We start from the raw sequence: 26,736 nt of genomic DNA, 5'->3' as shown, positions 1-26,736 counted from the left end.
GGGAAGGGGTGGGAAGAGGTGGGGCGGGCCCACATGGAAGGGGTAGAGTGGGGGTGGGGCCTGGGGCCAGAGGTAGGGTTGAGCACCCAGGGGGAAGTGGGGAAGTTGGTGCCTATGTTCCATAGTGCTTTGGGCCTACAGGGAGAATGCCAGTGTTCTCTCTTATCCACCAAGCATTTATTTGGAGTTAATTTTTCCCCATCTCAGTCCATAGAAAAGAAGAAAATGTAGTCCTACAAAACTGAGAACTGTGCAGCTTTCTTATGCAGCTTTGTCAAAGCACCTCTACTGTGTCAGTGATGGGCCAGGTGTTGCCTGATGTGCCACAGTGGGGATGATTTTGTCTTCTGAACATACATCCTTTAGGAACTAGGTTGAGCATATTTTCATTCATGAGCCTAGAGGGAGATGGAACTCAGATCTCCAGAGGTGAAAGGCTAGAGCACCAGCTGAGCTAGCTTTTTATACTTTCAGTTTTACTTACTAGAAATATTTTACATTATTTTTTCTTTTTAGAAATGCAAAATACTTTGAGTCCACAGAAAATATGATGATGAAACTGAACCATAACTTACTGTATAACACCCATGTAGTTTTCAATTTGCACAGCAGATGCATCCCGCCAGTCTGTTTTAAATCCCAGCACCAAGGTATTTGGTCTCATCCTACCCAAACCTGAAGCCTAGTGATATTAAAATACTGCATGAAAAGGTGCAAACACACCAGCTGTTGCTGTAAATGAGAAGTAATGGCAAAAGATAACTGAAGTAATGTTCTGGAGATTCTTAAGATTTGATTGCATTTTGTGAATGTCCTTCATGCCTGTACCCAAGCAGAAAGTAGAAAGATTAGGTCTACATTATTCCGGTCATACATGGTTTTTAGATGAAAGAAATGTAGTTTTGCTAATTTAACATTCATTTGCATTTCTTCTGACATGCTCTCATGAAAATGGTTCAGTAACTTAAAACCAAGAGCCAGTTCATGCTGCTGTTTGTGTGCTCATTCTACCTAACAGCATTAAGCTTCTGTCTGGCTTGTAACATAAAGTAAATAAACTAGGTCTTGAAGTCCCTTTAAGGATTTGAAGCACTCAGAGGGAGGAGTAGTGGCAGTCCTTTGTTAAAAACAAATTCTTTACTTTAGTTTAGGAGTTCTAGCCATCCCCCTGAGGAGATGATCCAAAAGTAGCTGAGTACACCTTATATGTAAATAATAATTTGGAAATATGCAGGAAGAATAGGCAATTTGGCAAGATGTAACATCAGACCAGGCTTCCTCCAATGTTCAAAGCAGGTTTTAGGTAGAGATGGGTCTGAGTGCTAAAAGTTGGATCCAAATTTAAGAGGGGACCAGATCTAGATTCAAGCTTCCCCATGGTTCCAGTTAATCTAATTTGATTAAGTATGAGTGCAGACTAAAAAATGCAATATGTTAGGAACATTTTCTTAGAATACACAAATATATTAGCTCTTGAGGTATTGCATTTGCATATTTTTATTGCTAACAAAAGGGAAATGGATAGAGCTATGGGAAAATTGTTTTTGTGAGTTGTACTGACACATTCATATTGTACACATTTAAATGAATAGCTTGTCTGCAAAACAATTTCATACTGATTTCTCCAGGATACTCTATTGGTGGTATGGCCACCTTCCCAAACTGCTGAAAGGGAAGTGTTTATTTGCACTCATGTACTTGATTTTGATCGGTTTCAGAGTAACAGCCGTGTTAGTCTGTATTCGCAAAAAGAAAAGGAGTACTTGTGGCACCTTAGAGACTAACCAATTTATTTGAGCATGAGCTTTCATGAGCTACAGCTCACTTCATTGGATGCACACTGTGGAAACTGCAGAAGACATTACACAGAGACCATGATATAATGTCTTCTGCAGTTTCCACAATATGCATCCGATGAAGTGAGCTGTAGCTCACGAAAGCTCATGCTCAAATAAATTGGTTAGTCTCTAAGGTGCCACAAGTACTCCTTTTCTTTTTTTATTTTGATCATGGCATTTTAAAAGAGATGGAAGAAGAAAAGATCATCAGGAATAATGGTTCTTAGAAACAACAAAAAGAACTGCTGCTTGGCAAGCTGTTTTGTTTTAAATCCCAGCATTTAAAACTCAAGATACTCCTCATTGAGCTTTAATACAACAGAAAGATGTACTGTATTAACATATTGCTATATTAATACATCATCTCACTCACCTCTGCTGTCCATTCAGCAAACATGATAAAACCCATAATATGCTACCAGTGGGTAGCTGTTACCAGAGAACTGACAAAAAGTCTTTTGCGTGTCCATGCTCTTGTGGTGAGGTTGACAGGATGTTTTGCACATGAGAATGGTGGGATTCTTTCCCTGTGCCTCGAGACATACATGTTTATACATGTGCATGTGAAAGAGAGGGAAATGGGGAATCTAAAAGTGGTACCAGTTTAGACTCTGACAATGCTATCTTCAGTGAAGTTAGGTTAATTTTAATGGTCTGTTTATAAGAAAGCTGGAATATGTTCGAAGTGATAGGAAAATGTTTCAGGCAGTGAGTTTTTATTATTTGAGATGGGCTTCACTGTGTTTGCAAAATTAATATATATAAAACGATAAATATTTCCTGTGATATGAAATACAAAAACATTCTCAAATGTCTAATATACTGCATACCAGCAACAAGAACTCATTTGCAGTGCACTAAGTGCAGGCACAGCTGTTTGTATGGTGCCCTAAAGGCACCTCTATTTTCATAATAGGGCCTCATGCATTTAGGATAGAATCAGCCAGCTTTGTTTCTCAGTTCCATAGCCTGGAACCAAATCTGTTCATGAAGTAGACTATACTACAAAGAGAGGTATCCTCAGGACACCCTCTACATTTTTAACATATTATCCCTTATATACAAGACCTTTTAACAAGTAAACAGTAATGCTTGACGTACAGGGAAGTGTTGATGTAATACTCTTGTACGCATTTTGTAAATAAAAAGCTTACTTGAAGGAGACTTTTGACTCCATCTCTAAAGCTGTCAGCTGCCACCGCAGCGTAAAATGCTTTTCTTTTGTTCTTTGTAAGCCAGGCCTGCTTTTTTGCCATGCCACTGTTCATCTCTTTAACACACAGCTTGCGCGGTCCCTGTAGGATACAATAAAATATTAGTAAGAAGACTTTGTTTTATACATCGCACTGTGATTTTGAAGGACTTACCTAGTCTGCTGTATGGGGGAATGGACGGAGTCAGAAAAATACATTTCCAAAAAGAGTCCATGGAGATTCAAAGCTTGTAAAAGAACCGTGCTGGTAACATAATTCACATTCTGTTCAAGAGGACCGAGGCTGTTAATGCTACTTAAATATAGTGATTCTGACAGAAAGAAAGAGTACTCTGAATTGTAACGTCTTAGAACAATATTGTGATGAAGTATCTCTGAGCGAACAAACTCCCTACCTGACTTGACTGCATAAGCAACCCTACAGAAGGCTCAACAGATCTTAAGCAGTCATTAAATGCCTATCTTCTGACAGTAAGGGCAAACTAGACCTTAACAAACTGGACACACAAACTCCTTTGTTACTGTGTCTTTCCAGTGATCATCTGATAGCTTAATTGGGAAAAATCCAACAGTTACAATATTTGTAGGCATTATGGGATTCCCACTGACAGCACATAGCAGTTTTTATCACCAGGTTATTTCTGCAGTTATACAAATCACAGTGGTTCATTGTGTCACACTTTTATTACCCACTAAACTAAATTTAGCTGAAATTGTTAGAGAAAAAACAACAACAAAAATGCTTGCGCTAGCACAACCAACTTGTGTTGTTTTATAGGCAGAAATGAAATCTCCTAACACTACATGAAAACCAGTAATAATACAGGAAGATGCCTAATAAGAAAACTTGCTGAAGCCATGTTGAAGCGAAGTTGTCTAGTCTGTACCCACGGACATTAATGGGAAGCTCCCATTAACTTCAGTGATGCAGTATCAGGGCCACATACTCATATAGGACTTGTCTACATAGTGTGCTAGTCCTCACTAGAGAGGTGTAAATTCTCATGCTCACTACATGTTGCATACTAACTGCCCCATGTGGCACCTGCTGCCGTGAACTATAAGTTCCCTGGTGTAATACTGCTTGAAATGGGATCACATTAACATGCACCAGGGAACTTTCGGGGTGCAGTGGCAGGGTCCACATGGGCCAATTGTTGCACAACACACTAGTGTGTACTAGAATTTACACCCCTCTAGTGCAGACTAAGGCACCATGCAGAGAAGCCCAAAGACTTGTTTGGGTTGGAAGGGAGCTTATCTAGGTCTTGTAGTCCACCTTTCTGCATTTTGGTAGCATTGATTTAATAATTACTTCAGTAACACGAGGAAAAGGATGCATTAACTGGACTTGACTAGCTCTAACAAGGGTAATTCCATAATCCCTTTTGTAGCTTGTTCCACGATTCAGTTTTTATTACAGTTAAAAAAGTTTGTCCTACATTTAAACTACACTTTTCACTGCTGCAATATAAGCTCATTATTGAAATGATCCCTATCATCTTTACTGCATCTTTTCCGTGCACATAGTTGTAGCTACTCATATAATAACAAAAAGGTGTACTTAGGTAGCTCCTTTCTTCATAAGATTTTGGAGCAGAATCCCTTTCTCCCAAAAGCTTGATGAGTATTGCTATTATCATATATATGGGGAAACTGAGGCACTGAGCGACAAAGGTCAACATAGCAAATCAGTGGCAGAGCTGAGACCTTGGGTATTTTGACTCCTGTGCTCTGTTCCCAAAATCATCGTGCCTCCTTGTCCCCGCACTTTCTCTAGCCTCAGTGTATCCAATTTTTTAAATCTTTCCTTGTAACTCTAATTTTTCCAAACCTCCTCTCATTTTTGGTTGGTCTACTATGAACTCTGAGACACATCTCAATGAGGCATTAGCGAGCAGGCTCCAAATCAGTTGACAGCCTTTTTATCAAGGCGCATGGCAAAATTCATTGACATGTTCTACTCCTCAGCATCAGTGGGAGCATTGTGTGCCAAATGAGTGGAGAATGGAGCTCTGCAGTGCACACCGGAGAATTTTGCTTTTAATTTTTAGGTTCACATACATAAACCCTACCGTATATACTTGGCAGCAGATGCAGAGACCGTTGTTCTTTGTGAATGAATGTGTGATGTCTAACAGAGCAGGTCTTGTCATGGGTCCTCCTGTTAATACTATGCACTGAGGTCTGGAGGAAGGAAAAAAAGGGTTACATTTAACTGGGAATCTATCTATCTAACTCCAGACTGAGCCATTCACTATTTCCCTGCAAACCTTACCTGAAGTTTTTCACATGATCTTCTACAGCAGTTAATTCCAGTGCACTGTCTAGTGCATTAACATAGTAAAGAGCCTGTGCAGATGAGCCCCAATTTACCTCTGTGTGTGACAAAGAAAAACATTGCATATTAAACCATGTTTTTTTCTAAGTGGTATAACAGATGTCAGCATCGTCTTCTCAATGAGCCATAGCACACTGTATTCTATCATGCTCTCTGCCACATAAATGTTTGCGGGAGAGGGGGCATGATGCAAATACAAACATACAAATAAATCCTGCCTCATTCTTTGTTTGAAAAGCGTAGGGAATGTTCTTCCTCTGCTTAAGAGATGTTTTGCTCTCTGTTCCATTAACTCTCTTCCCTTCTCCCGCGTATCAAATGGACACCCCTGAATAAAGAAGTTGCATTTGATGTGATATTTCAGCAGAGGCAATGAAGCTGTTAGGAAGGCACATTACTAGCTCCAATGAGTTAAAAACCACATGCTTTCAAAGAAGAAAATTGAAGGTACGCTTCCTCACTTACTGAGACATGCCAGTCAACCACAAGCTTGTTTGCCTTGCTATCGAACGCATACTGTTGCAACCTCTTTATAGTGCATGGTGTCTGAGAAACAAAGAATACTGCCATGGTAAAGGAACCCTTGTATAACAATATAACATGCCATTGTCCTTTCTCCCTTCTCCTAACAGCCAACCCTTTGGATCCCCTCACCCTTCACGGGTGTGCACTGGTCATGACAATAATCCCGCTCTATTCTGGGACTAGGCTTCAGTAAGGATCCAAGTGGCAGCTCTGCATGCAAAATTCCTGGGGCTTCCTGGCACAGCTGCTGAACTCCTAATTCATATAAGGTCTTGAGGGATGCAAGGGGACAAGACGTACCTGTTTACCCCTAGACCAGTGGAAGAAAAGAAAGGAAACAGTAGTGCCCCAAGATCCTAAACATAGGATCCAAGATTTGGAGAGAGCAGAAGCTGTGTATATTGTGCCTCCTGGCAAGCTAGCCCATCAATGTTACCTAAGAGTGATTCTAAGAGCAGAAAGTAGAAGCAAGTACTCGGAGTGCATCAAAATATCTGAAATAAGATGGGGGTCAGTCCTGGGCTTGTGGCAGGGGAGAGGGCATGGAATGTTACCTTCCAAGTCAAACCTAAGGGTTGGTTCATTGTAACCCCTGCAGACTGAATGCCCTGGGCTCAGTTCATGAACCAAACTCTGCAGGGATTACACAGTCCTGCAAGTGGTCTAAGTCAGGTATCCTAGTTATGGGTATGCTATAAAAATCTAGCTCTATTTCCCAGCTGTTTTCTAAGATACTCAAGACTGTTGGTCTAGCAGAATGTGATCATTCAGCTGTATGTAATTACTTTCCAAAAGCCACATCTTTTTGCTGCTGATATCCTTGTTTCACACTTTTACTGATGTTTGGCTGAAGGAATCAGACTGGAAATAAATTATTTCTAAATTCTGTTGTCGTGCCTGTGTAAATGGGAAGTAACACCAGTTACACCAGTGTAGAACCAGCATTATATGCAACTTTTAAAATTCTGAATATGGCCTTTTTGATTTTTTCCCCCCCAAGGTAGGAAAGAATGTCTCACCTTTCTGAGTATCACTCAGCTGCCAGTAAAGAATGTAACATCTCATATGGGTAGTTAGTAGAAGTGCTCCTCTCCTGGTGGGAGGGAGAGAGAATTTCTGTGCAAATGTATTAGCTGGGAAGCTTGTTGCTTTTTCAGTCTGAGAGAGTGTCTTCACTGCAGAGTTAGCCCCAGTGATTGGAATCCAGGTCTGAGCACCTGGTTGGTCTTGCCTGCGTGTGAACAGCCACAGAGCAAAGCCCTGCCTGAGTTACTCTGTACTCTTTGGTTCTGCCTTTTCCTGTGCATGTCACTAGGACTTCTGGGGGGCATAGTCTGTGGTTCTTTGTATTGCAGTAAGCTGAGCTGGTCTAGGATTCTTTCCTGGTATTTGTTCATCCTTGTAGGCATTGGAGGACTATCAGCACTCCAGTGATATAGCCTACATCCTCATTGGAAAGTGGGTGGGTAACCAACCTGAGTGAAAGAGGAACCTAGACTGTAACCCACGCCCAGGTTGAAAGCACCACAAACTCTGGTGAGAGGGTCTTGTGTGTGTGACAGCAAGAAGGTGGTGGTGGTGGTGGTTAGGGCAACACTAAGGTAATTAGCCTAGTTAACTCTGCTGTGAAGAAATACCCTAAAATTAGTGACCATTCTGATTTAAGACTCCAAATAGGGGTGTAGTAGACGAGCCACTTCTGGATTAAAAAGCTGAAAGAACAGCTTTGTTCCTTTGCACAGGTGAGTCTGCTAAGACCAACTGAGTTAGACTGCTTGTTGCAAAAGCCTGATAAGGAGATGTGCCTTTGGGGGTAGAAAGGAGCTGTTTCCTAAAAATCTCCCTCAGAAGTTTCTCCCCAGAGGTGGTTCTAGCATAAGATGGGGCTGGTTGAGAGGACTAGATGAAAGCTGTAGCCTGAAAGGAAGGATTAGACTTTTGATCTAGGAATGGGTAACAGAGTTCATACCTCCTAAGAGCTGGAGTTTGTGATTAGGGTATCTCCTTTCTGCTTCCAAGAAGGCTGGATTAAATGTGCCATAGGGAAAGGACCTTTATTAGGGTGCCATGTTTTGGAAATTTTAAAGTAGTATTCTTGTGATTTCTTAGTTATACATTTTTATACCCATGTGTCCCAAATTCTCTACTACTTTTGGGCCTTTTCTGCACACAAAAGTTACATTGGTTTAACTTGAATCGGAAGTTACATTGGTTTAATGAAACTCATGCAAACCTCTCTGTGAATACTCTAATACCTGTTTATGCTAAATTTATATCAATTCAAATTACACCTGTATATAAGCCAGATTCAAATTGATTTCAGAGCATCTACACACAAATGTACATCTGCTTAACTGAATTGGTTTTAAATCATATCTTAAGTTAAACTGGTGCAACTTTGTGTATGAACTAGGCCTTGGGTTATCCTTGGGCTGCTTGTAATATCCACAATACAATGAGGTTTTGCCTTAAGAAATCTGTAGAATGGGATTTCTCTGTTATTCATTGTGTGCCTTCCATAGTGCCTGGGGCCTCCAATCCTCCTTATGGCAGAAGTTATGTTGAAAAAGGAATGACCATAGGGCCTAGGCAGTAGCCTTAGGAATGACTACAACGACCTCAATTAACTGCATATCATGAACAAAAAATAATAAACAACTTTTCCAGTCTCACCTGGCTTCTTGTATGTCACATAAATATAGAGGAAGAGCTCAATGGCATACGTGATGAGAGCTGCCCACCAGTTGATGACAAACATGACACCACAGCACAGCATGGCTCCAAAAAGTGACACCCACATGTTGTAATACTTGAATGCAGGTCTCCAGCCTATTTAAATGAGAATCAGAAAAATCAGAGATGGAAAAGGTGGAAGGTATATTCACACTGCCTGCAGATAGAAATGATTGTGCTGTAAAAGGGCTCTCGTAAGTATTTGATATAGTTTTGTATGCAAAAGGATGAAGACTGTGTTGAGACCTCTTGGATATTCAGACCGCTGGGGTCTCTGAAGTCTCTCCCCCTGGCTATTGCAGGATTGTTCCCTACAGTACCTCTTCAATGGCTTTGTCCAGTTGGTTTTAAACAGTCAGTGCATTTACATGCTTTTGCCAAATCATAGATTACAGAATCAGAACTGAAAATGAATTTTTCCATAACTGCAGGTAATAGGTTATTGTCTCCTTTTTGATGCATTTATATAACTCTCATTAATGTTAATGGGAATTATGCTCCAAGAGGAGAATATATCTCAATATTGTAAGTGCTCCTGCCTTTTAAACTTAGAAATCATTTGGGATCACTGAAAAAAAAATTGCAATTGACTTTAAAAAGGTATTATTCCTACTGCTCTTGAGCTGTGATATTGAATACTTCCCCTGCTAGCAATTAAAATGATGAGTCAAAGGGTGAACATCCATGGTTTGTGGGTCTCTACCAGGTGTTCTTCAGAACAGATTCTTTGGCGAGGGAAAAACACTGAAGGTGTAAGGAGGTCCCCAGTACCCTAACATGGATCACAATAATAATGATGGAATGAGAAGGCACCACTGTGAAGAAATTTACTGTCCTGTAGTCTTGCAATTAGGAACATCTATCACTGTGAATTGACAGGAGCCAAAGGAAACAAGGAAAATAAGGAGAAAAAATTGCTATAGTTTTATATGAAATGTTAAGTAGTTACAGAATCATGACTGATGCACACATGAAGAGCACAAAGGTAATTTGTACTGAGCTCTATGCAGCACAGAGCAGATCTGCATTTGTTCAGCTCTGTAGATAATTAGCAGAAGTGCTTATTTTTTCTGCCCTCTGAACAACTGGCAGCATGCAGACATGTGGGAAGGGACTTGATATATATGTTTATGCCGCCACTGTGGCTTCTTTCACACTGGAAATAGAGTGTATGTCTCTACTGTTTGAAATTAATAATTGATTTGCAGCAGCGGAAAATTGCCTTTACTGTTGGTCAAAAGGGGCATTGTTCAGATTATTCTTATTTTTGGCTGTCAACCTTTCATTCATGAAAATAAAGAGGATTACTCTGACCGTGGTGCTACAAATACACCTGGATGCTCCCCTGTTGCATATACCTGGAGAGAGGCCCTTCATCCTCTTCTCTCTCCTCCCCTGTCCAGGACTTGCAATGGTATAGACTAGTCAGGGGTCAGAGCTCAGACCAAAACATTAAGCAGAGACCTCATGGATCCCAGTCATCCATTTGGAGGGACTCTCTGCAATTTCTCTACAACACTTCTAATAGCTATGGCAGGCCCACCGTCAATGCTGCCACTGTTTTGTTGGTTCATTGCTGCTCTATGTAACCCACTATAGGGGCTGCCATTTCCAATAATAGTCTTACTATTATTAATAACTTACTACAAAATGCACTGCAGAGCTTCTGCATTTATTGGGGAGAAGATCATGCTACTTGATGTGGTTTCTTCCCTCCCCACATTCCTGGCTTACCCACTTTCCCCCAGTGGCTGATAGGCCACATGGAGTTTTGCAAAGGGGTCGGTGGAAGTGACTGTGTAGCTGGGAAAGCATCTCGTGGCAGCTTTGCATCTCGTGGCATTGTTCTGCTCCCTTCCGTACTGTGCAGTTGCAGGGAGCATAAAGCTATATATTTCCAGAGCCAAATTACAGTTTGAGAGAGAGCCATTAGTCTTAACTTGAAGAGATAAGTCACAGTCTTCAGTGGGAGCATGGTCAGGCTGCACATTGTATATCTTATTTGTTTGCAGTGTTGTTGTAGCCATGTTGGTCCCAGGATATGAGAGAGACAAGGTGGGTGAGCTAATATCTTCTGTCAGACATTTTATTTTATCTTGTATTTATTATTTCTCTTCAGGTCTGGGAAAGAAGAGCTCTGTGGAGCTCGAACGCTTCTCTCTTTCTGCAACAGACGTTGGTGCAATAAAAGATATGACCTCGCCCCTCCCCCCGCCCCCCGTCTCTATCATATAACTTACTCATTTTATAGATGCCGGAACTTTTGCTGGACAGCAGCTAAATGTTAAGTTGCCCTTTTTATGCTATTTTGATATCACAAACTATGATGCCTACAATCAGTTCATAGTGGGCCCTAAAACTAACCTGGAGATTTTGCATATGATGCATGAAAACAGGAGAAGTTAATAAGCGCGTATGAAGCCAGGAAAAAGTTGGAGATGATGGGAGCAATGGTGTTCAGTTCAGCTGCAAGAAAGAAGCATAAGTATGTACATATATATATCTTCTTACCATATGTTCCATTCTATGCATCCGAAGAAGTGGGCTGTAGCCCACAAAAGCTTATGCTCAAATAAATGTGTTAGTCTCTAAGGTGCCACAAGTACTCCTGTTCTTTTTTGGATACAGACTAACATGGCTGCTACTTTGAAACCTTAGATTTCATGTGCATGTCTTTCTGATGGCTTTGGGGTTAGACAGCTGTTTCCTCAAAATGCACTAATACTTGGATATTGGAGAAGTTCAAGTTACACCTGCAAAACCTGGGTAACTTTCCAGAGGGAGCTAATTTAGGGCCAGATTGTGAAACCCTTACTCAGATTGGGTACTACCTGACTCTACAAATGATATAAGTGACTTTAATGACGCTACTTGTAATGTAAGGGACTATTCAATGGAAAGGCATCACAATCTGGCCTTTAATTTTGGTTTAAGTTTTTTTAAAATGTAATTGAGCGGATGATGCACTTCGTAAAAGCAAAAGGGTGATGGTGAATTTATTTTCTTTGCTTTTTAAGAGGCATTCTGAAACAACACGTCACACACTTGAATTTGAAGTCTTATGAAAAATTAACTTCAAAAATTCCAGACATCCAAAACTGCTGCTAATAATGATCAAATAAGTACTAGAAAGCAATAGCGGGAATCTCCAAGGACCAGTGCTGTGAGCTTGTGTTGAAGTCAGTGGGAATTTTCAGTGTGAAAGGTTTGCAAATCAGTTTGGTTTGTATAATACTTAAAAGAGATTTGAAATGAATGCCAAATGGAAAGTGTATGAAGAAGTGTCTTAAGTGTCCGTGCTGGATTTCCTACTGTGATGAGCATGTATCTCTCCTATTGAAATCAATTGGACCTGTGGGTGCTTAGCTCTTTTGAAAATAACAACATAATGGCAGTAATAACCAACTAGCATAGTTCACTTATGTTTCCTGTTCATATTATGGGCCTGATCCTACTTCATCTGAGAGAAACAAATTTTTGCCATTGCTTTCAGTGGGAAAATCAAGCCCCATACATTTTCTGATTCTACAATTTCAGTATTACCTCTGCTTCTCACTATAACTTAATACTAGCATCTCTGGAGTGGATGTTAATGTCTCACCTATTCCTTGTACAGCAAACATTTCATCAATGGATTCAGTTAAGATTCTTTTGCCCTGAGTGTTTTTTTTAAGGATTTGATAGAAGGTGGTCAATGGCCAAAATAATAAATGTTCTGGCCTTGAGCCATAGTTAGGTGGGTCAAGAGTAATGTGTGGCCAGAACTAGCTCAACCATTGGTTGGTGAGCACACCAATTAGCATCTAAGCTGAGTGTTTGATTAATGATTTAAGAACAGGATGCATTAATAACCTGTAGCAATCTAAAATGCATTCTGCACTCATTGCACTTTTTACTTTCTTGCAAAATGAAATGAATTAAAAACACATTAAATTAAATGCCAAGATGGAGTGGGATTGAATAGTAGATATTTTTATGAAAATGAATTTAAATTCTCAGTTATTTGTTTCTAAATTATAGCAGGCAATTGGAACATATATACAAACCAATCAGAATGAATGCCATAGCAATAATGAAAGTAAGAACATATCCTCGGAGTGGTTCATTGTTCTTCCCATATCCTTTAGCGAAAAAGTGGAGTGCTTTGTAGATGTTATCCTTGCAAAGAGCCTGGGAGATAAATCAGAATTTAATAGCACTTTTTGCATTAGAAAAAGTTATTTCATTCTAGGGAAAGCTGACCCAAAATGACACCATGCTCTAGTAAGAAATAATTGTATCTATCTCAGGTATTTCAAAGATGTTTATCATCATGGTATCTAAGCACTGAAGTAAGGTGATAATCAACTCCCTAGAGTACAATAGCTAAATAAAATCAGTGATGCTTAACACTCGCTCTTTCTGATACAAACACTTACCAGATAAGTCTCACAAGACCCATGAGAGGTAGCTAAATGGGGGAAACTGAGGCACAAATTAGTGACTTGTCTAAATCACACAGCAAGTCTGTAGCAGAGCTGGGATTTAAATGCAGGAACCCCACAGCTCTTGCCTCTGAATCCCATGCTCAGATCAGTAGGCCATGCCTCTTTCTGTAGTAAAATAATAAGACCTTTCTAAAATATTTTATATCACTGCTGGTAAGAAGATACAGTTCAGCTAATTACATATCTTGGGAGCAAAGTAGGGTAGAAGGAAATTAATGCTCTTTATTGTACCTGGAAAACCTTGGGTGCACTGACAAGTGAGGCTAGAGCTGACGAGAGGGTCGCAGAAAAGATTCCTGCAGTGATTAGAGGACCAAAGCCAGAAACCATGCTCATAACCTTTGGAAGCAACAAAAGTAAAGAACTGTCAGGCTCGCAAATAGGATACACTGATCCATCATAGCTATTTATATGGTCCCAATTACCAGAGTACCTTAGCACCTCATCTGTATTTATTGGCAAAATCCCCTGTGAGGTCAGGAAATAACATTCTCAGTTTACAGTTTGGAAACTGAGGCCCAGAAAGACTAAGAGCCAAATCTTTAAAGGTATTTAGATGCCTAACTCCCATTACAATCAGCATAAAACCTTAACCATGACCTCAGCAACTTTAAGGCAACATAACTTCTCAAATGTATGGAAAGTGTGGCAGTCAGGTGTGCTGATTTCTTGATATAAGAGCAGCTAAGGTCACTTAAGGCTTTTTGCTAGAGTGTCAGTTTCATGATGCAGAGGCATGGACTGCTTTTTAGTATCTTCTGGAGTGTTGGAAAGAGCTCTTGAGTGTTGTAGGCAATGTGAAAGTGGCAAGCAATGCAGGAGACTTATCTCTTTGTAGCTTATTTCTATGGTTTTCAGATTTTGAGTTAGGGGCGTGTGTCTTGATGCAGCCTTAACTGTCAGTAAACAAAGTTTGTGGGTTTATATATGTGTGTGTATCGTGGTGTGTGTGCGCTTGTATCATTTATGATTTTGCATATTATATAAATAAAACACTTTAAAACCTGGAAATTGTTCATCAGCCCATAACGACATTCCTGGGCTTTACAGCTGGAAAAGTCATAGCCAAGGGTACAGGCAGAGGATCCATTACAGTTCATTCCAGATACAACTGTGTCATTGGTGTTCCCAGTAGCATCACGTACAACACATGCAGCTGGGGAAACAACAGCATGTGATTATTTCCCTTTCTTTTGACAACAGAAGAATGTGCCCCCCATACTTTGGAGCTTAGCTGCATGGACTATGTACAAATGGCTGCTTCTATCCCACAGAGTATTGCTTTTCAGTAGGGTAAGTTCACTTCTCTGGATTGTGAACTTGGGCCAGTGGAGGAGAGGGGGACTGCCTTACTCATGGGAGTGGAACACTAGGTACTTTGGAGATCAGCAGAAAATTATCTAAATTAACTTGGAATTGATGTAGTGAAGTAAATGTTCCATCTATGGCCCCTTCTAAAACTACCAGTATTCAAAAACAATCATGTTGCCAAACAGTTTAGGGTCTGAGCATACATTTCTTGTCTAACCAAGATTCCCACTGGCTTCATAGGTTCAGATCCTCAGCTGCTGTAAATCATTGTAGCTCCATTTAAGTCAATAGAGTTGTACTGATTTACCTGGGCTGAGAATTTGATACAAAGTCTCTTTGTTACTAATGATATTTATGTTCACTCTCTTTTTGTTTGTAACCCCAGAAGAGGGAAGAAACACATTCGGGCTTGGCTACACTTGCGAGTTACAGCTCAATAAAGGAGCCCGGGCGCACTAGCTCATTACCCATACACACTGGCAAGGCACGTAGAGCGCTCTGACTCCATGGCTACAGCGCTGCTGGTACTCCACCCCGGCGAGTGGAATAACATTTGCTGTGCCCTTGCTGGAGCACCACGGTGCCACTGTGAACGAGGTGTTGCTTTACTATGCTCTGATCAGCCTCTAGAAACATCCCATAATCCCCTTAAGTCAAGTGGCCACTCTTGTCATTGTTTGGAATCGGCTGCAGGAATGCGGAAATGCCCTTTGAAAGTTCCGTTTCTGTCAGCCAGCTGCTTATCTGCTCCTAGACAAAGCAAGCCATTAGTGTGGAATGCTGTGTGTGAGAGAGAGAGAGGCGGGGGGGAGGCCGAGGAGGGTCTGCTGCTGTCTGAACTTACAAGACAGCATCCTGACATGCTCTCAGCACCCCAAAAACCCACTCTCTCTCCCCACACATATACACAACACACTTCTAGTCACACTCCACCCCACCCCACCCCCATTTGAAAAGCATGTTGCAGCCACTTGCATGCTGGGATAGCTGCCCATAATGCACCGCTCCCAATGCCGCTGCAAGTGCCGCAAATGTGGCCACTCCAGTGCGCTTGAAGCTGTCAGTGTGGACAGACTGCAGCGCTTTCCCTACTGCGCTCTATGAAGGCTGGTTTAACTCAAAGCACTCTACATCGGCAAGTGTAGCCATGCCCGAAGTGAACTTATGGAGCTCTGATATCAACAGCTTTAGCTGCTAATGTGTAAGTTTATTCAGTTTTTTCAAACATACCCAAACAAAAATGGTTTAAGGATCGCAAAATACCATTACATATGTAGCAAACCGATCTACAGACTGAACAGAAATGACCACATCCACCTCTGAAATGTAGCCCCCTCTGATGTTGAAGTGCAGCAACTGCTTAACAGAACAGCCACATTACACAGGTTTAAAGCAGACTTCACTTTCTGAATTCTGAAACTGAAATTGCAGGGGGAATGCAGGTATACAGAATGCAGTTACCAGAGTTTGAATATGGCTAGGGCAACAGCACATCTACTTTTGCATAAAGTACCAACACCCAAAAAGTTGGAAGCCTTTACTTTTCTCTCTCCTTTGAAAGGAAGTTTCCCACAGAGCCCTAGTACATGCTAGGGCACATATTCAGAGGGGAAGAGTGCCACTTACTAATTGTTTCTTGCAGCATTGTTAAAGTGGAAAGAAACCTTTATTTCTTGATCAAAGATTTATTGTACCCTTTGTAATGAGAATTTAATTGAATGTTTGTCTTACACAGATGATGCCTGCAGTGCAAGCCTGTGTTCTATCCTGTGTTTGTTTTGTTGAACTGTCATTTCCAAACTCCAGTGCCATGGGGCACCTTGTGGCCTAACATTTCTTCTTTAGGGAATTAATTGATTTATCCTGTCTTGAAATGTGAAGACTCAGAGTTTGCATGTAACTCTGACACTTGTGTGTGCAGTAATGTCAGCAGGAGAGCAGCTGGAGGCCACTTGGAGAACTTTCATGTGAAAGAGGAGCAAAATCATGAGCAGTTTGATTTGTGGTAATTCTCCTACCCTTTACTACCAAACTAGTTTGTTCTTAAGTACTGTACATGGATGGTCTTTGTTGCTAAATCATTTGGCATTGTGGAGTTTCTTTATAATGTGTAAAGAATCTCTCTACCCATATGTAAGCACACATATGCTCAAATTCTACCCAGATGCCACATAGAGATTTTTGTTTTTGCTGAATGGTTTGTTTTGTTTTTTAAATACTATAAAGCCGAAAGAGCTGTCTTACTACATAGCAAATCCTCCAGATCAAAAGTAATGATGAGGTTGAGGGTGCGTATAGAGCTCTAAAACTACTTAACTATATTAATTGTGACACAAAACAGATGTTCACTACTTACCTACACATATTGCAACTCCTAGATAGGCAACAGATGTAATCAGAATGGCCAACATTGTTCCTTTGGGTATAGCAGCTTGTGGATCCTTAAAAATTGTAATTGCAAAAATTGATGTGAGTCCTTTATGTATTTGTAAATTAAGAGTGTGTACTGTGATTATTTACAAGTTAGCAAGTTTTGGTGCTGCCACTTTGTGATATTTTAAAATAAAATATTTTAGGGAGGGAGAAATTGTTACCCATTAGATCTGTACAAGGAACTCACTCTCCAGCATGGGGATGGAGTCAGATACTTCTGTGGCACCATCCCCCTCCCCTGAATGCTGCAAAGGAGGCACTGCAGAACTCCATTTAGGGCAGGGCCACACTGTGAGACTCCCTAGCTGTACATTTAATTTAAGTCCCCTTTGCACTAACATAACAGTGGCCCTTAGTCTCCTGCTTTAAGCACTCACCCAAACCATTGTACAATTCAATTAGCCAGTAAGATTAGGGGAAATAGTCATTTTGAAAGAAAGGACACTACTATTACTGTTGGAAACTCATAATCCCCAGTTATGTCCGAAGTGAGCTCCTACCTTTCAGGTTGCTTTTACTTTTACATTAGATTATTCAGGAAAAGTCAGCTATGTGTTATTGCTGGGAGAGGCAAGTGTGTTGGGTCAGCATTTCTTCTATAAACTGTAACTGAAAACTATATCAGCACTGTTCATGCTTCTGTGGATAAAGGGCTCTAAGACATTCCATTATTAATTATGATTTTTAGGAGATTTTAATACCTTAAAAATTCTTGCAGGCAATAACTTGGTGTATACTTGTTCAGCCTAGAAAGCTATTTTTTGTTAATTTTCTTTTTAATTTTGGTTTAGTGATAATTTTATTTTATTTTTTTACTTAAAGGAGCACGAAAGGTATATTTTTACGTTTTTCAGAAATTTTTTGGATCTTTATTAAACAGATTTGTTTTTGTCAATGAAATTTAGCAAATCATTGTGTGTAATGTGGATGAATGACTTAATTATGTTAACTCTTAACATTATCAAACAAGTATTAATGTAGTAAAGTTTCACTGGGCTAAAAATCCCCAAACAAATCACTTTAGTTGCATATGAATCTTTAACCTTCAGTCATTACGGCTTTTAACATATGCCATCCCAGTGTTCATGTGACAAGTAGCGATTGTATAGGTGGGATCTTATGCTGCAATCTTAAAACACTAACTAGAAGGACATTTACTCAATATGTCATCACCCGTTCAGGGTCTGAGCAAAAGGCCTTGAAGTCTGGAAGAGACAGGCTCCACCTAACGAAGAGAGGGAAGAGCATCTTCGCAAGCAGGCTGGCTAACCTAGTGAGGAGGGCTTTAAACTAGGTTCACCGGTGGAAGGATACCAAAGCCCTGGGGGAAGTGGGATACTGGGAGGAAGCACGAGCAGGAGAGCACAAAAGGGGAGGGCTCCTGCCTCATACTGAGAAAGAGGGACGATCAGCGAGTTATCTCAAGTGCCTATACACAAATGCAAGAAGCCTGGGAAACAAGTAGGGAGAACTGGAAGTCCTGACACAGTCAAGGAATTATGATGTGACTGGAATAACAGAGACTTGGTGGGATAACTCACATGACTGGAGTACTGTCATGGATGGATATAAACTGTTCAGGAAGGACAGGCAGGGCTGAAAAGGTGGGGGAGTTGCATTGTATGTAAGAGAGCAGTATGACTGCTCAGAGCTCCAGTATGAAACTGCAGAAAAACCTGAGAGTCTCTGGATTAAGTTTAGAAGTGTGAGCAACAAGGGTGATGTCGTGGTGGGAGTCTGCTATAGACCACCGGACCAGGGGGATGAGGTGGACGAGGCTTTCTTCCGGCAACTCACAGAAATTACTAGATCGCAGGCCCTGGTTCTCATGGGAGACTTCAGTCACCCTGATATCTGCTGGAAGAGCAATACAGCGGTGCACAGACAATCCAGGAAGTTTTTGGAAAGTGTAGGGGACAATTTCCTGGTGCAAGTGCTGGAGGAACCAACTAGGGGCAGAGCTCTTCTTGACCTGCTGCTCACAAACTGGAAAGAATTAGTAGGGGAAGCAAAAGTGGATGGGAACCTGGGAGGCAGTGACCATGAGATGGTTGAGTTCAGGATCCTGACACAAGGAAGAAAGGAGAGCAGCAGAATACGGACCCTGGACTTCAGAAAAGCAGACTTTGACTCCCTCATGGAACTGATGGGCAGGATCCCCTGGGAGAATAACATGAGGGGGAAAGGAATCCAGGAGAGCTGGCTGTATTTTAAAGAATCCTTATTGAGGTTACAGGGACAAACCGTCCCGATGTGTAGAAAGAATAGTAAATATGGGAGGAGACCAGCTTGGCTTAACAGTGAACTCCTTGCTGATCTTAAACACAAAAAAGAAGCTTACAAGAAGTGGAAGATTGGACAAATGACCAGGGAGGAGTATAAAAATATTGCTCAGGCATGCAGGAGTGAAATCAGGAAGGCCAAATCACACTTGGGGTTGCAGCTAGCAAGACATGTTAAGAGTAACAAGAAGGGTTTCTTCAGGTATGTTAGCAACAAGAAGAAAGTCAAGGAAAGTGTGGGCCCCTTACTGAATGAGGGAGGCAACCTAGTGACAGAGGATGTGGAAAAAGCTAATGTACTCACTGCTTTTTTTGCCTCTGTCTTCACAAACAAGGTCAGCTCCCAAACTACTGCACTGGGCAGCACAGCATTATTTAGAAAAGCTGGACGAGCACAAGTCCATGGGGCCGGATGCGCTGCATCCGAGAGTGCTAAAGGAGTTGGCGGATGTGATTGCAGAACCATTGGCCATTATCTTTGAAAACTCATAGCGATCGGGGGAGGTCCCGGACGACTGGAAAAAGGCTAATGTAGTGCCCATCTTCAAAAAAGGGAAGAAGGAGGATCTGGGGAACTACAGGCCAGTCAGCCTCACCTCAGTGCCTGGAAAAATCATGGAGCAGGTCCTCAAGGAATCAATTCTGAAGCACTTAGAGGAGAGGAAAGTGATCAGGAACAGTCAGCATGGATTCACCAAGGGCAAGTCATGCCTGACTAATCTAATTGCCTTCTATGATGAGATAACTGGCTCTGTGGATGAGGGGAAAGTAGTGGATGTGTTATTCCTTGACTTTAGCAAAGCTTTTGACATGGTGTCCCACAGTATTCTTGCCAGCAAGTTAAAGAAGTATGGGCAGGATGAATGGACTATAAGGTGGATAGAAAGCTGGCTAGATTGTCGGGCTCAACGGGTAGTGATCAATGTCTCCATGTCTAGTTGGCAGCCGGTATCAAGCGGAGTGCCCCAAGGGTCGGTCCTGGGGCCAGTTTTGTTCAATATCTTCATTAATGATCTGGAGGATGGCGTGGATTGCACCCTCAGCAAGTTTGCAGATGACACTAAACTGGGAGGAGAGGTAGATATTCTGGAGGGTAGGGATAGGATAGAGAGGGACCTAGACAAATTGGAGGATTGGGCCAAAAGAAATCTGATGAGGTTCAACAAGGACAAGTGCAGAGTCCTGCACTTAGGACAGAAGAATCCCATGCACCGCTACAGACTAGGGACTGAGTGGCTAGGCAGCAGTTCTGCAGAAAAGGACCTAGGGGTTACAGTGGACAAGAAGCTGGATATGAGTCAACAGTGTGCCCTTGTTGCCAAAATAGCCAATGGCATAAGTAGGGGCATTGCCAGCAGATCGAGGGACGTGATCGTTCCCCTCTTTTCGACATTGTTGAGGCCTCATCTGGAGTACTGTTTCCAGTTTTGGGCCCCACACTACAAGAAGGATGTGGAAAAATTGGAAAGTATCCAGCGGAGGGCAACAAAAATGATTAGGGGACTGGAACACATGACTTATGAGGAGAGGCTGAGGGAACTGGGATTGTTTAGTCTGCGAAAGAGAAGAATGAGGGGGGATTTGATAGCTGCTTTCAACTACCTGAACGGGGGTTCCAAAGAGGATGGATCTAGACTGTTCTCAGTGGTAGCAGATGACAGAACGAGGAGTAATGGTCTCAAGTTGCAGTGGGGGAGGTTTAGGTTGAATATTAGGAAAAACTTTTTCACTAGGAGAGTGGTGAAGCACTGGAATGCGTTACCTAGGGAGGTGGTGGAATCTCCTTCCTTTGAGGTTTTTAAGATCAGGCTTGACAAAGCCCTGGCTGGGATGATTCAGTTGGGCATTGGTCCTGCTTTGAGTAGGGGGTTGGACTAGATGACCTCCTGAGGTCCCTTCCAACCCTGATATTCTATGATTCTAAGTCAAAGCAAAGACTCTCATGGATGTCAGTGAATTTTGGATCAGGCCCTTCATGAATGAATGAATGACTGCCTGTTTCAGAGACACGACCTTATAATGGTTTGCTACAAACTTTAGAGGCAGTTTAGTTTGTCTACTTCTAAATTTTAAGCTACAGCTTATGTTGTGTTTCAGGTTTCTCTTTAGGCTGATTAATTTCATTAGATCACTCTTGATGCATCTGAGCATGGGCAGTGGGGGATTCCCAGTGTGGATGGGGGCTATGGAAACATCCATGCAGTCAGGATAATACAGCTCTGTAGGGCTGATGTGGAGTGAGAATGTTATGTGTCCCACCAATCCACTCACTTCCCACCCTGTCCTAGTTCCTGAGTGGTTCCCGAGATCTGTGGAGAGAACTCCACATTGTCTGGGAAGGAAGAGATGCTGCTGTGGAAGCTCTACTGAGTTATGTGTAATTCCTGCACATCAGTGGCCTGCCAGGCAAAGGCCTAAATCAAAGCAGCTGCTTTCCTTGTAGACACTAGGTTTGATGAAATAATGGGGATTCTCTCAGATGGAATGAGAAGGGGCTGGTTCAGACTCAACAGAATGCTCCCAGTCAAAAAATCCATCGCAAATGCTATTGACTGGATGCTATCATGCTTACTCCTATTGAGTAGCACCTGGCTTCAAAAGCAGCCCCAGTAAAACAAAGGCAACCCAAGCTTTTGGAACAGAGACCCTGGGGGCAAAAGGGAGGTTCGCCTTCCTCTGAAGCATGGGGCACAGGTCATTTATTGGTTTAAACTCGAGTAAATAGCTCAAGATTTGAGGACATGAGTAATTCAGTCAGAGGGTCTGGGACTATTGGAGGAGTGGGCAGGTGAGCTTCTGTGGCCTTCAGTGTGCCGGAGGACAGACAAAATGATCTTGATGATTTGTTCAGGCCTTAAAGACGATGAGTCTATGACGCTGCTCAGTGTGGGTAAGGGTGACACAACAGGCCCTTAATTCGAACTGGAGCAGTTTGTGGATGTTTTGCAAATACTTGAGTATCAAATCAATTTGACTGGAGTTAAGCACTTTAACAGTCATACAGCCGCAAAACCAGACTGCATGATAAGGCTCAAGAACTTTATTTAATATTTAATTTATGGGTGTCCCACCCACTGGAATATTTGAGGCACCATTTTTATAACTCAAATTCTAAATCCAAACAACCGATGCTTCATAAATACTCCACAGACAGCCGTTGGTTTGTTTGTGATATTCTTTGAATATTACTGAGTACTGAATAGCTTCACAAGTATTGTGACTGTTTCATCAGGAGTTGAAAAAAAAGCCCCGATTTTTTGTATTTTGTAAGTAAGATTCAATCAGCTATAATATTAGGTATCAGTAAATAGCTAATATAAAGCCATAAAAACTAGATGGCACTCATAGTTAAAGCTAAAACAAAATCCTTAATTTACCAGTTTGCTTAAATATTGGAAAAATCACTGAAAGATTAGTGACCTAAAATAATTTATATTGGTTGCAAGGGTAAAGTGGAAACACTCAAGTGTCTGGTCTCCTCTTGATTCTACCAAAAAGTTCTTTTTTTTTTTTCCTCACATGAGCTTTCCATTTCCTTGTTTTTCTGGGTGTAAACTTGAGTTTTATGGTATACTTTTCAGTATGATATAAGGGGAATTAGCAATCCAATTGTAATGGAATTATACAGCTAACTTCCAAAATGGATCTGTAAATGTTATGTTATTTTGGGTTATTGAAACACCTAATTTAAATGAAGGAATTTTGTATACATAGCTGTATTAGATTAGAAGGAAAACGGGAACTGATGTGCTTAGATAATAAAACACATTTAAAAATGAAAATTTTGTCTCATGGAATTATTTGTGTGTTGAAACTGAATATAGTGTTGATTAATAATTTTGTATCTTGTTCATCCTTGCCCTTCTATAGCCTAACCAGTATAATGAAGTAAATAAAATCCATACCTCCAGATCTCCTGAGATATTGGCCCCTGCAAGAATGCCAGTAGCTGCTGGGAAAAAAATGGCAAAGACCGAGAAAAATCCTTCACCTCTGAAAACTGGTCCAAAATTTTCTGCAAATATTGAGGCTGCAAATACAAATGAAAATGAAACATATCACCAAGACTTGATTCTGAAGTTACATGATGAAGTAGATAAATGAACTAGCCTTTCACCTCTGGAAGACTGGGTTCCAATCCATTTTAGCTCATAAGTGAGGTGAATTTGATCATCTCACTTTAGTTCCCTTCAGTGCATGTTTCTCCAGATCACAGAACTACAGCTCAGTATTGAAATAACAGGCGTGTTCCAGGTTCAGATTAAAATAGACAAAACTGTGTCACGCACACATAAACGGCTCAAACCGCTACTGCCAGTGTGTCAGCTTCAGAGGCATTCACAGGTTCAAAAGTAAAAACGGACTAAACCCAGTCACCCAGAAATATATTTAAAAAAAAAAACTGGGTTCCCTTAGTTTACATGCTCATTTATATTTGGATAAAACAGCCTGATCTTGTAGAATTTATCAATGAGAATTTTGCAGAACTAAAGGCTGCAGGACTTGGCCAAAAATATTAATTTATTTTATATTATTTGGTCATAGCAACACTTGCCTTGGTAATTAAAAAAGCCTTTGGCCTTCTTTTCGTTGCTGGTCGGAATGACTGTCCCAATGAAGAAATTTGCAATGGCAATAAGAAGAATGACTAGAAGAATTACTTGAGCCTGTTAACAGAGACAAAAGCGTTTTACTAGTGGACTCTTTTTTGTTTTGAATATGGTGGTAATTACGTATGTAGTGGTATTTATGTATTATTTACGATGTATTTCATATTTCTGCAATATTAGAACACACTCAGACACTGCTTGGGCAGATGATTCAGTAATCAAGATGACTAAATAGAAAAAGTGCCTTAAGTTCTATGTCCATAACAAATATTTTGTAACAAGGAATGGACATGAAATATAGAAAGTTATGACTACAGCTTTATATTGTAGTTTGCTTCCTTTACAAGAAAAGGAAAAATGAAACAGCTGATGGATAAATATTTAGATTAAGATATTTTGCATTGTTTGTTTAGTTTCAGGACGTTGTTACATAATGGGTTATAATATCTAATTGACCACTCTTACAAGTTGCTCTAAATTCCCCTCACAGCAGAACATAAAGATAAGGTTGCTATTCTGGATCTGATTTTGACAGGTACATTCCAGTCTCTTAGCTGTAACATTTCCTTTATTTTATGGGTGTTTTCCCATTAATAGATGTGACTGAGATTTTTAACATTTGAACAGTAGACAGGAAGGCATGAATCATTAGAGGGTAATGAATGGATAGCAGTATAACAACTCACTTTGGGGCCAGTATTCTACACAGAGTAGTATGGCTAGACTGTGTATTCTTTTTATTATTGTTATTTCTATAGAGCTATAAAAAAAATAAAAGGGGCATCTACCCAAGGCTGTAGATGATCCTGCCATAAATTACAAAAACAAGTAAAATTAAACCGCCGGCAGAACACCAAATTCCTCTTCCCCCACAAATTTCGGTGTGAGGAAAAGAGGGAGCCTGCGGCCTAACTCTGTTTCCACTGACATCAATAGCTAACTCCCATTGACTTGAAAGGGAGGTGGGAAGCTAATGTTGAGTGCTTTTGAAATTCCCACCTGTCATATGTAGATCTCTACCCCCAAACACTTGTTTTATGCTTATATAACACATTTTGCAGTGTAATAATACTTATTTATACATAACTTTTAAAGCTTACCTTTGCTTCCCATTCCATCCCAGCCACAGAAATGCCTAAAAGAACAACTACAGTAATGGAGCCTATTATTCTGATGTCATTGGATTCATCCACCATCAATGCACCACTGCTCTGGAAAGGGTAAGAACACAGTTTTTATGATCAGATGGAGAGATCAGACAACCAGTTAAGGCAGAATGGAATGAGTAAATTAACTTATACAGTTTCACGGGTTAATGATTTCCTGCACTTGCTGGGCCTTAGTAGTTGAGATTACTGGTTGACTAATTAGGAGCCTATTCCCTTTAGTAATTTTGAAGCTCTTGTAGCATTGTATAAAACACTTCTGATATAAGTTAGAAGTGATGGAAAATCTTATTAAGTAGGATTCGTGGTCCATTTAGAGAGATCTAAATAAGAACCAAAGACTGAAGCTCTTAGAAAAATTGACAGAATTCCCTGGTTTAACCACATGCAACAAATATACTTTCATATTTACCTTAAGAAGCTCTACAACAGTTTCAGCAAATCCAACTACATACATGGCTACTGCTACAGCATTGGCAAAGGCAAAGATAAGTCCGATTGATCCTCCAAATTCAGGTCCTAAACTTCTTGAGATAAGATAGTAAGCACCACCTGCCAAGAGGAGAGACTGTTGCTTTAACATAATTCAGCTATTGCCAGATCTTGCTCAGCTTATTTATGTGAGCAATACCACTGGGAGTTTTGTTTTTTGCTTGAGGATTTGCCCTGTTAATGGAAGGAGCAAATTTGTGTGTGGATGGGCCCAGGAAACTGTTTGCAAAAATTCAGCTTTCAGAATTTACTGTAGAATTAAATACTAAGTATTGAAAATGACTAGCTATTGGAATCATTAATATCTTTTTAGCATGTATTATTTGGAATGCAAACCAGCCACTAATGGTATATAATTAAAACAAGGATGCTATAGAGAAAAGATCACCGCTGAAAGGATTTTTCCTTACCTGGGTCCTCCCGTTGTCAGTGTAAAAATTCATTCGCCAAGATACAAACATGCACAATACAGTCCTTAAATAGTTCATAGAGTTAAGCTATAAAGTCTTTAAAGTTTTTGCATTTCTACATAGGCGGAACCTCACTCAATCAATTAAATAATTCCTCCTATCATAATGAACCATAGTGTTTAATGTCAGAATGTTTTAAAATCAGCTCTGCTGAAGAGACATGTTGTTGTTTGGAGTTAACTCAGTAAAACAGATCACCCAAAACTTTTATATTTTGGTTTTTCTTTGCTTTACCATACTGGGCTAACACCATTACAATCCCTCCATTTTATTCTAAATCAGCTCTGCAGATTTCCATATTTTCCATATAGTAATATTTACGTACCTCCTCTTACTACTCCATTCGTACAAATGGCAGACATTGAGATACCTGTTAATGTTGTTACTACCACACTCAGCATAATAACCACGATTCCAAGACCTGAAAAATCCCAAAAAGAGTATATTTAACCTAAATACCTGCTCAGCACTTGAATCCTATAGTTAGAAATCACCATCATCCACTGTGGGGAAAACACCTGGTGTACCTTCAAGACCCTGAAATGCACTAAACTTTTAGATACAAGTTTCATGAAGTACCTGAAATGTACTAGACTGTAGTATTGCACCAAGAGTAATCACTTATGTTCCAAGAAGCACCTGAAATGTAAAAGGATTTTATAAGGAAATGTACAGGAAGTGATAAAAGTTAATGTATCCATCAATCTGCATCAGTCTTTAAGCTAAAGGAATGAGGCTCATAATATTCACTCTCTCCAAGGAAATGGAACCTGAAATGCTCTGAATAAGAATGATCTATTAAAAGAATAAGAACAAAAGAACTCCAGGACAAAGT

General features: G+C 40.6%; 1 protein-coding gene and 1 long non-coding RNA gene across 7 annotated transcripts in view; one reads left to right on the top strand and one right to left on the bottom strand.

Annotated features, from left to right (window-relative positions):
- The window catches only part of LOC140894954 (uncharacterized), a 40,125-nt gene extending 27,301 nt beyond the window's left edge, over window positions 1-12,824 (top strand). The window contains exon 5 of the long non-coding RNA XR_012154012.1: window positions 10,770-12,824. This is a non-coding gene — a long non-coding RNA (uncharacterized lncRNA). The remainder of the gene's footprint in view (window positions 1-10,769) is intronic.
- The window catches only part of SLC12A1 (solute carrier family 12 member 1), a 67,593-nt gene that overhangs the window by 21,778 nt on the left and 19,079 nt on the right, over window positions 1-26,736 (bottom strand). For 5 of the 6 annotated variants that reach the window (XM_073303910.1, XM_073303909.1, XM_073303913.1 and 2 more), the window contains 15 exons: window positions 26,227-26,322; window positions 25,352-25,491; window positions 24,874-24,984; window positions 23,719-23,830; window positions 23,069-23,193; window positions 16,805-16,889; window positions 14,142-14,293; window positions 13,369-13,476; window positions 12,697-12,820; window positions 11,015-11,116; window positions 8,591-8,746; window positions 5,330-5,429; window positions 5,127-5,238; window positions 2,993-3,133; window positions 576-682 (listed from right to left, as the gene is read on the bottom strand). In XM_073303910.1, the coding sequence (XP_073160011.1) occupies window positions 576-682; window positions 2,993-3,133; window positions 5,127-5,238; window positions 5,330-5,429; window positions 8,591-8,746; window positions 11,015-11,116; window positions 12,697-12,820; window positions 13,369-13,476; window positions 14,142-14,293; window positions 16,805-16,889; window positions 23,069-23,193; window positions 23,719-23,830; window positions 24,874-24,984; window positions 25,352-25,491; window positions 26,227-26,322 (1,771 nt within the window). The remainder of the gene's footprint in view (window positions 1-575; window positions 683-2,992; window positions 3,134-5,126; window positions 5,239-5,329; window positions 5,430-8,590; window positions 8,747-11,014; window positions 11,117-12,696; window positions 12,821-13,368; window positions 13,477-14,141; window positions 14,294-16,804; window positions 16,890-23,068; window positions 23,194-23,718; window positions 23,831-24,873; window positions 24,985-25,351; window positions 25,492-26,226; window positions 26,323-26,736) is intronic. The other variant, XM_073303912.1, reaches the window with a different exon arrangement.

The sequence above is a fragment of the Lepidochelys kempii genome, chromosome 10 (assembly GCF_965140265.1).
Source record: "Lepidochelys kempii isolate rLepKem1 chromosome 10, rLepKem1.hap2, whole genome shotgun sequence".
In the NCBI taxonomy this organism is placed as follows: domain Eukaryota; kingdom Metazoa; phylum Chordata; order Testudines; family Cheloniidae; genus Lepidochelys; species Lepidochelys kempii.
This window is presented reverse-complemented; position numbering and strand designations above follow the sequence as displayed.